Source organism: Nanorana parkeri, unplaced genomic scaffold (genome assembly GCF_000935625.1).
Source record: "Nanorana parkeri isolate BGI_ZX_2015 unplaced genomic scaffold, ASM93562v1 scaffold3227, whole genome shotgun sequence".
NCBI lineage: Eukaryota > Metazoa > Chordata > Amphibia > Anura > Dicroglossidae > Nanorana > Nanorana parkeri.
In genome coordinates, this window is record NW_017309495.1 from 1,882 (window position 1) to 11,703 (window position 9,822).

At 48.0% G+C, this 9,822-nt stretch overlaps 2 protein-coding genes across 2 annotated transcripts; both read right to left on the minus strand.

Moving 5' to 3' along the window:
* Positions 1–4,372: 4,372 nt before the first annotated feature.
* Positions 4,373–4,811, minus strand: LOC108802941 (histone H2A type 1). The gene has a single exon (XM_018574784.1). The coding sequence runs from the start codon at positions 4,797–4,799 to the stop codon at positions 4,407–4,409; it is 393 nt and encodes a 130-aa protein (XP_018430286.1). The 5' UTR covers positions 4,800–4,811; the 3' UTR covers positions 4,373–4,406.
* A 926-nt stretch (positions 4,812–5,737) lies between these two features.
* LOC108802938 (histone H1B-like) lies at positions 5,738–6,409 on the minus strand. Its single transcript, XM_018574780.1, has one exon. It carries the CDS (start codon positions 6,407–6,409, stop codon positions 5,738–5,740), a length of 672 nt encoding a protein of 223 aa, XP_018430282.1.
* Positions 6,410–9,822: the final 3,413 nt, after the last annotated feature.

Here is a 9,822-nt window from a genome sequence, read left to right on the forward strand (position 1 = left end):
CACAACACAAAGGCTCTTCTCAGAGCCACCCACATCGCCATGCAAAGAGCTTTATATACTTCGATACATTCTTTGTTTAGAACGGATACAAAACATTTTCCAAGAAATTCAAATGTCTATCTCTTCCCCAGCTTTCCGCCGACACCAAACAAGCCAGCCCGGGAAACACGGCCTACCCGTAGTAGCGATCTGGCCGCCAGAATCGCTTCTACTGTAAAGCCGACAGTCGGCTTTACAAGTTTAAACAGTCCCGGCAGCAAAAGCCGCCAGTAGTCTGCTTAAACATCCCTGATGCCAGCGACTTACACTGTACAGACTTACACTGTACATCGTTGGTCATGAAGGGATTAAAGCCTGGAGCGTGAATTAAAACACCCAAAAAGTGAACAAAAAGGTGCATTTGAAACATGCACAAAAGGGGGTGCTATCTAAAGGGTATATCTCCTGAAGAGACAGGGCCCATCCATGAACCCCCAGGGTGACGACACTTCTGGCCGAAACAAGGCGGAACCATTTCTTGCGCCAGCCGAAGCCGACCACCAATTACAAGGTTGGTGGTCGGCTTCGGCCGAAGGGAGACCCCTGATTTGGGGAAGGAAGGAACCTGAGGTCCACCCATCCTCCCCCTAGACTTTAGGGTAGGCCTGAAGACTCACACCCTCCATCCTGTGGAGTGATCAACACAAAAATAAAGTGTAGGTGCACATACAAGTGAAGAAAAATAAATAAGTGCCAATGTGCAAGACAATGGCTAGGCTTTGCGGCCCGTTAATAACAATTACTCCTGGTCTTAGCCGTAAGGCTCAAGTGCGGCAAAGGTTGTTGTGGCCAAAGTGCTGTTCACACTGTGGAGTCCCAAACCCATAGTGCTACTAGGGCACCCCAGGGTCACCACTCCAGGCGGCTTGAACACCACAGGCTTCTAGCCTTCCCAGCCCAAAAAAAGTGAACAGTGAAATCACAGCACACTAAAAAAAAACGTGCACAAGGGTGCTTTTGGACCTTCTCCGAAGAGAAAGAGACACAATGTCCTAACCCCCCAGGGGTGCAAGGCTCCTGACAGTAGGGATGGTCCGTCGGTTGGAATCGAACATCGGCCGTTTGAGCGTTCGCCGAACGCCAAACTTTATGAGATGTCCGCGTTCTGTTCAACCGCGCAGCGTCCCATACTGCAAAGAGTCCTCCGAAGCTCTAATTGGTAAAAGACTTGCACCTGACCACAGGTCAGGTGCAATACTTTGCCCAATCAGGGCTCAGTACTCATTTGGAGCCATGATTAGGCAAAGTCATGATGACTCTGCCCAATCATGTCTCGCCTATCAGAAATAATGTCAAAATGCCATTATGCGGCGGCGGCGGGAGTCGGCAGGGAGCAGACGGCGTTTTTTAAAAAAAAAATAATTCTATTTATTTTTTGTTTTATTTTTTATTTCGGCATCGTCGTGGACAACGCTGGACGTTGTGATTGACAATGGATTACATCGGTGGATCCATTTTTTTTCTTTCAATTTAAGGATTTTATCAAAAGTCTGGACTGTTTAATAACTTATTTATTTAACCCTTTAGTGAATGGGTAGGGGTACCTGTACCCCTTACTCATTCACAAGGGAGGGGGGTGGCATCTGACCCCACTGGGTCAGGGTTGTGGGGACGAGGCCCTAGTCCCCATCGGCATGGGGTCACCCTTCCACTGCCGAGGGCATGTGGCCTGGTGTGTGAGGGAGGGGGGGTGCTCACTGGTCCCCCCCCTTTCTGGCCCTGCCTGATTTAAGGGGGAACCCCACACACTTTTTATGGTTTTTTTGTACACAGGGTCCCACCTAAATATCCTACCAGACCTCGCTACAGCAGGACCCTTTTTGGAGCGGATTTTGCCGCGATTCTAGCTTGCTCAATGCAAGCATTTGCGATATCGTGCAAAATGCAAATCGCGTGACAAACGCGCGATTTGCAAATCGCGCAGTGTGAATGGGGCCAAAGGGTCTGGTATGACTTTTTAAATGGTCCCTCCTAACATTCCTTTGTTTTGTTTGGGAGGGGGAACTGCACACTTTCAAAGTAACAAAAATAAAATCTTTTTTTTTTAGAAATGTCAGTTTTGCTGCAGCAGGTTCTATACAAGCCTTCTTAAAGTGGACAATCATTTTCGAAAGTCCGACCTCCATTGACTTGCATTAGGTTTGTGTTCGGTTCGTATTCGAACAGCCGAAAAGTTTGAATACGAACCGAACACGGGGGTGTTCGACCCATCACTACCTGACAGGGGCTAGGATGACTTTGGTCCACCTACCTGAAGGCCGGCGGACCCTGATCCTCTGGGACCTGCCGAAACAGGTCCCCCGAGTACTAGGTAGGGGGCTCTCCCGAAGAGAGGCCCCCGGATGGGAGGAGACAGGGGGCCCCTGTGATTATCACCACTAGATCATCAGGGAATGAAGATGTGCCTCATTCCTGCACGGATGAAAGCAGGTGAGGGGGCTTGGAAGGAAAGGAGGGAGACCCATTCCAGTAAATGATCGGTTGACAGCCGCTGCATGTACACGCCTGCATACCGCATGTAATTGTATGTGATATCAATATCACTTTATCAAAATTAATGTTGCATGACTTGATTAATATGTGTTTTTCCCTCAAGCAGAACTAGCCAAAGCTTTTCCTTTGTTTCATCTCAGTTTTGGATTCTCAGCAGTCAGTAACTATTTCAGCCTCTAATAGTGTCATTGCCTGTAGTAAAATATAGGATTGGGTTCTAACAATAATGATAGACAACTTTGTTCTCTATCATTGGAGGAGGATCAGAAAGCGGGAAATTTAAACTGAATAACCGTTCTAGCGATGTGGCGAATGTGACGTCTCAGACACACCCCTATCCTGCCCTGCCTAGTTCCTCTATAAAAGGAGGAGGCAGAACAACTATTCTTTACTGTTTGTTTGCCATCGGAAAAGAATCGTTATGTCTGGTCGCGGTAAAGGTCTGGGGAAAGGCGGCGCTAAGCGGCACAGGAAGGTGCTCCGGGACAACATCCAGGGCATCACCAAACCCGCCATCCGACGCTTGGCCCGCAGAGGGGGTGTCAAGCGTATCTCCGGACTCATCTATGAGGAGACCCGCGGAGTGCTGAAGGTTTTCCTGGAGAATGTCATCCGCGATGCCGTCACCTACACCGAGCACGCCAAGAGGAAGACCGTCACCGCCATGGATGTCGTCTATGCTCTCAAACGCCAGGGACGCACTCTCTACGGATTCGGGGGTTAAATCCTAATTACATTCCGATCACTTATTCCATCTACACAAAGGTCCTTCTCAGGGCCACCCACCTTCTCGTACAAAGAGCTGTAACCTTTACACTACAAGTTGACTTTGCATTAGATATAATACGCGGTCACTGTATAGAACATATTGTACATTAGGTGTCAGCATCGTTACTATTTCTTGTAGAATCGATGTAGATGTATATATTTAGGTTTCTTTAGTAAAGTATTTGAGTTTCTTTTCTGTGTCAATGTATCCACGCACTGTCATTGTTCATGTTCTTCATTTACGAAAAGGAAAATCAATCCGATAAGGACTTTTACTGAGACGAGAACACATTGCAGCTTCTGAACCCCGCGGGAACCACATTACACCCCTAAAATCACCTTCATTGATGGTTTTAATGTATGTTACTGAAGTCCCAGTAAATAAAACCTTCAGTTCAGACTTGATAGTCTGTACATTACATCCGGGATTTATGTTCATCTGAAACAGACTAAATAGTAACTAATGATATCCATCACCAATATGAATACGAGGATAAAACCGCGAATGTTACATGAAGCTCTCAGCACATGAGAACAAAGTGTTTTCACCTTATGAAATCATTATTAGAATCCATTGTCAGTCATTTCTAATGTATTAAACTGTACGTAATGAATGGGTTAATGGTACGCTTCAGATATGAGGACTCGTGTGATGAGATCCTCGGATTTGGCGGTATATCGCGGCTGATGATTTCTCTATAACGTTCAATAGAATTCCGGCGGGACATTTAAAAGTAGCATTTGTAAAGCTGAGCCAATCAGAATTGTGGGCGTTTCTTACAGCCAGTAAAATCTTCAGTACTCGGCTAGTTTCCTGATTTTATTTTGTATCCTTTCCATTCAATCATATGTATAAAGGGAATATAATAGATTAATGCGGAGAGAGATATATCTATTTTCTCAAGTATCATATCTGATACAAACGTAATTAAACTTCAAATATATTTACCAATACTGACATTTGAGGTTTTTCCCCTGTAGAATGTTTTATCCGTTCTCATCAGAAACAAATGTATCGAAGTATATAAAGCTCTTTGTATGGCGATGTGGGTGGCTCTGAGAAGAGCCTTTGTGTTGTGTGATGGGAGAGGAGGTCGGCTGGGTGTTTACTTGGCCTTGGAGGCTTTGTGACTTTCGGTCTTCTTGGGCAGCAGCACGGCCTGGATGTTGGGCAGGACTCCTCCCTGGGCGATGGTGACCCCACCGAGCAGCTTGTTGAGCTCCTCGTCGTTGCGGACAGCCAGCTGGAGGTGTCGGGGGATGATGCGGGTCTTCTTGTTGTCCCGGGCGGCGTTACCGGCCAGCTCGAGGATCTCAGCGGTCAGATACTCCAGAACGGCGGCCAGGTAGACGGGAGCTCCGGCCCCGACCCGCTGGGCGTAGTTTCCTTTCCTGAGCAGACGGTGTACACGACCGACTGGGAACTGCAGACCAGCCCGGGATGATCGGGTCTTGGCCTTAGCACGAGTCTTCCCGCCTTGTTTGCCGCGTCCAGACATAATTCAAATGCAAATAGTTTTTGTGCAAACGAGTTAGAACTTTAGCGGCGTTCTCTTTTATTTATAACCTGTAGAATGTGACGTCAGGCCCTGTGATTGGTCAGTATGTAAGCCAGCCAATAGCGTTCAGGTTTGTCTCTGACCCAATCGGTATGGGGCACTAAACCGTTACCTCATTCTCATCACATGACTGAATCTTCCAATAGAACAGTAAAGAGGGATCAGGGCTCATCTGCATAGCCCGGCTATATAAGCAGCACACGAGGGCGGCGCCAGCACACATTTCCTGCACAGAACGGAGATATAATTTGAGATCATGCCTGAACCAGCCAAGTCTGCCCCGGCGGCCAAGAAGGGCTCTAAGAAAGCCGTAGCCAAGACTCAGAAGAAGGACGGTAAGAAGCGGAGAAAGACCAGGAAGGAGAGTTATGCCATCTACGTGTACAAGGTGCTCAAGCAGGTCCACCCCGACACCGGCATCTCCTCCAAGGCCATGGGCATAAGCTCAGTGATGTCCTGTACGATCTCCTCGGGTGATAATAATGGACTATGTCGGGGCTACAGATGGGGACCAGAAGGAATTATATAGAAAACGAGAAACAAATGTATTTTTAGGAAGGATCTGATCGTCCTGCACACTCCCATTGTGACTATTGCTGGTCTGACGTTCCTGCAATCCTTCAATTCTCAAACTTCAAAGAACCCCCTCCCCCCCAGGTTGGGTGATCTGGAAAAATAGTGACCGCCATTACTGTGATTTCATATGAAGGGACACAGGATGAATATTACTGTATTGTAATAGAGATCGTGTGTAATCGGAGCCTCATCTAGACTCAGATCTGTGGTCGGTGTATGTATGTGGAGCTCTTTTGGGAGAAGGTGGGTGGCTCTGAGAAGAGCCTTTGGGGTGTGGAGGAGATGAATGGAGAAGCTCCGTCTTATCTCTTCTTGGGAGCAGCCCTCTTAGGCTTGGCTGCCTTCTTAGCCGGACTCTTGGCTGTCTTGGGCTTCGGCGCCTTCTTAGCCGGGCTCTTGGCTACTTTTTTGGGCTTGGCTGCAGCTTTGGGCTTCTTGGGGCTCTTTTTGGCAGCAGCTGGTTTCTTGGCGGCCGGCTTCTTGGGGCTCTTGGCTTTGATTGGGGCTTTCTTAGGTGCCGGCTTCTTCTTGGGGGACTTGGCTGTCTTCTTGGCGGCTGCTGGCTTCTTGGGCTTGGCGGCAGCTGCTGGCTTCTTCTTGGCCGCCACAGCCTTGTCTTTGCTCTCCTGCTTCTTGTTGATCTTGAAGGATCCGGAGGCTCCGCTGCCTTTGACTTGCTGTAGGCTCCCCTTAGTGACCAAAGCCTTGAGGGCGATCTTCAGTCGGCTGTTGTTCTTGTCCACATCGTATCCTGCGGCGGCCAGAGACTTCTTGAGGGCGGACAGGGAGACCCCGCTGCGCTCTTTGGAAGCGGCCACGGCTTTTAGGATGAGATCGGCCGCACTGGGACCGGCCGGCTTCTTGCTGACTTTCTTGGCTCCTCCGGCTGTTGCCGCCGCCTTCTTGGTCGGCTTCTTCTTGGCGGCGGGCTCCGCTGGAGGAGAGGCGGCCGGGGCGAACTCAGTCTCTGTCATGATTCTAGAAACACTCGTACAAAACGATAAATGTTCCGCTCGGTTCACTCTGCCTTTATATAGTTACGTTCTGCTCTGCTATAGGTTGGTACGGAGCTCGCAGCTTGTGCTGCTATTGGTCTCTTACCAGGCACGCCCACTGACTGACACTCTGCAGTTGTGGAATCTTCTCTCTCCTGTTGTGTTTCCCTCGTTGAGAGAAAAACCTGGGCAGAGCGAGCAGGGGCTACTCCAGCACAGATCTGCAGAGCAGCCACGTGGTCCAGCTTCCAGACATTCGTCAGGCACTACAGGCTGGACCTTATGTCTCAACAAGACCAGGCATTCGGCAGGAAAGTCCTGCAAGCTGTGGTCCCACCCTAGGAGGTAAGATTTGTCCTCACTGATCCTCTCGATGGCTGTCCTGGAAGATGACTGGGGAAAACATGAGTTAATTACCTGATAACTCTGTTTCCAGGAATCTTCCAGGACAGCCTGTTCCCGCCCTTGGTGTGTATCCAGGTGGCATCCGAAGTTGGATGAAGGAGGGGATACTTTTGTACATGGGGTAGCCTTCGGTCCTAGAGGTTACTGACTTGGGATGGAAGGAGGAGTCTATTTATTTAATGTGGTTGATACTGATGCCAAAACTGTTTAACAAATTTATAACATATGATCCCCTAAATATGATGTCATTTAACCCAATTGTATTATCTTACAGTTACCTTGTGCTAAGCTTTCCCCTAACATTATAATAAGCTCTAACTATACTACTGATCTGATAATCTTCCAGCTACTAACTCTATATACCCAGGCCACACGTTTCTTACTAACCTTCCCTTTTTATGGGCCAGTCCACATAAAAGTCATAATTTTCTATATAAGCAGTCTGTTCTTTTTCTCTTGTTTTTAGTAGGGGTTTGAAGGTGCTACAACCAGGGGCATAGTGGGTGGTAAAAAACTGTGATGGGAGTTTATATGGTACTATGGTGGAAGGAGGTGGTGCGGGGGGCATCTTTAATTGCTGTCAGGTGCTTTGGGGGTGAAGGTTGATCAGTGAGGGTGACAGGCCTTTTGACTCTGAAGGTGAAGTGGATTGGAAGCATTTTGATGGAGGTGAGCACTATGGCAGCGGTAGGTGCTGCGGTGGTGGAAAGGGGGTGGTTTAAGTGAGACTTAGGGTTATGTGCATGGAAACAACTGTAACTGTGGACTAGGTGGTCAAGGGATGTTGTCAGAAGAGGTGGGTGTGTGGTGGGGGAGGGAGTTCAGGTGTCTGAAAATGGTTTTGTCTAGGGTTGGGGATGTCATCAAAATGTGGCATAGCATGTGGGCAAGGTAGGTGGGAGGAGTTGGTGTGTGTATGTGTATTAACTCAGAAGGTGAAGTGGGTGTAGATGCTTTGATGCACATGGGCACTGTGGGCAGAAGTAGGTGCTGTGGTGGTGGGGAGGGTCTGATTTGAGTTGGAGGCTTTGTGGTGGTGGAGGTGAGGGTGAGAGTCAGGCGCTTTGATGGATGAAGGGTGGGGGGAAGGTGGTTGAGGAATGCTGTGAGTTAGGTGTTGGGTAGACATGTGCGATTTGTTTTGTTCCAAATGGAAATTCGTACACATTTTTGGACATTTGGATGCATCTAAATTTCCGAATGAACAAATAATGAATCCAAGCGTATCAAAAACATTTTAAAACAGAAATTTTTGATGCTTCCGAATTTCTTTCCAAATGTTATTTGAAATAAACTTTTAATGTTAAACGTCAAAGAAAACAAACACAAAAAAGCGTGGAGTTTCTTCCCCAATATATCCCCTGACCCTTTAGGTTTTGCAAGAATGTCAATGGGGACCCCAAATGGCAACAAAAAAAAGTGTGGGATTCCCCTCAGAAGTCATACCAGACTCTTTAGGTCTGCTAGGAATTTTAGGGGGAACCCCAAAGCAAAAAACAGATGTGTGAGGGCCCTCCTAAAATTCCTACCTGACCTGACACGGTGGTTGTGGAGGACTGTGGGCATGGAGGCTTATCTGAATCATGATGCCCCCTTTCATAAATGCAATCCAAAGGTGAATATGGGGGGGACCCCCATACTTTTTTAAATATTGTTTCTGCAGACTGTAAAAAAAGACCAAAATCCTGAAATAACGAAAAGTCCAAAACTAAACATGTTTTTGTTGCCGGCTTACATATCTAGTGTTAGGTTCTGAGGGAGTAAATGGTAGTTGTTGGGTGGATAGCACTGAGGTGGAGAAGATGAGGTGCTTGGTAGGAGTGTGAGGTAGCTGGCAGAACCTTTGGGGGTGGTGTTTGTTGGGTGAAGTTATTGGAAGGTAATTTATCCAGTAGCATGAGGGATGCTGTGAGGTGAGTGCTGCGGAAGGGTAGTGGTGAAGATTTGGACTGGCACCACTGGGGCAGAGCATTTGGGTGAGGTAGGTGGGAGGCGCTTTGATCATGGTGGTTGGGAGACATTTTGACAGAGGTGGTCTCTGTGGTGTAGGGTTGTGAGGTGGGGATGGTTGGAGGCACTCTGGCAGGGTCTTGAGGTGAGTGGTAAGAGCTGTGGGGGTGAGGTGGATGGTAGGTGTACTGACCATGGAGAGTACAATGGTCAATACACCTATGTTGTGGTAGGCCGAGATGGGGGAGGTGTCGGGAAAGGGTGAAGTGGGTTGAAGATGATGTGAGGTAGGTAGTAAGTAGGGTTGTAATCGATGTTCGAAACATCGCTAGTTCGTGTGTTCACTGAACACACAAACTATAAGGGTTTTCAGCGATCTGTTCGACCACTGAACGCCCCACAAGGCAATGCGCCTTGTGAAACCCTAATTGGCTAAAGGGCACAGAGAACAGTGAGAGCCATGATTGGGCAAAGTCATGATGACTCTGACCAATCATCGCTCACCCTGTTACAACTGTAAACAGTTGGGTGGAGCTGGCTGTCACTGCTAGCTCAACCCAAATGTTTATATGTTAGCAGCATCTGTCAAAATGCCATTATGCGGAGGATGTTAGTCGCGAGTGAACGGGACGGCGGTCATCTTTTTTAAAATTATTTTTTCTATTTATTGTTTTATTTTGTCGAGTCATCGTCGTTGTGGACAATGCTGGATAATGTGATTGGCGTTGGATTGACGTTGGATTATTATTATTTTTTTTTTTAAATAAAAGACTTGTCAAAAGCAAGTTACTCATTCACAAGGGGGGCAGCATCTGGGTGTCCCTTTATTTAAGGGGTATCCTAATGTGAATGACCCCCCCCTGCCCGTAGACCCCCACAACCAACGCCCCAGGGCTTGTGGGGAAGTGGCCCTAGTCTCCATCGACACGGGGACCAGGTGCTTTTTCAGGGGTGGCCATGGAAAAGCACCCTCCCAGTGCCGAGGACATGTGGCCTGGTGTGGGAGGGAAGGAGGGAGGGGGCTGCCAAGAGTCTGC

What these genes read in the sequence shown, in the direction of transcription:
- LOC108802938 (XM_018574780.1), bottom strand. Translation starts at nt 6,409, where the DNA reads ATGACAGAGACTGAGTTCGCCCCGGCCGCCTCTCCTCCAGCGGAGCCC.
- LOC108802941 (XM_018574784.1), bottom strand. Translation starts at nt 4,799, where the DNA reads ATGTCTGGACGCGGCAAACAAGGCGGGAAGACTCGTGCTAAGGCCAAG.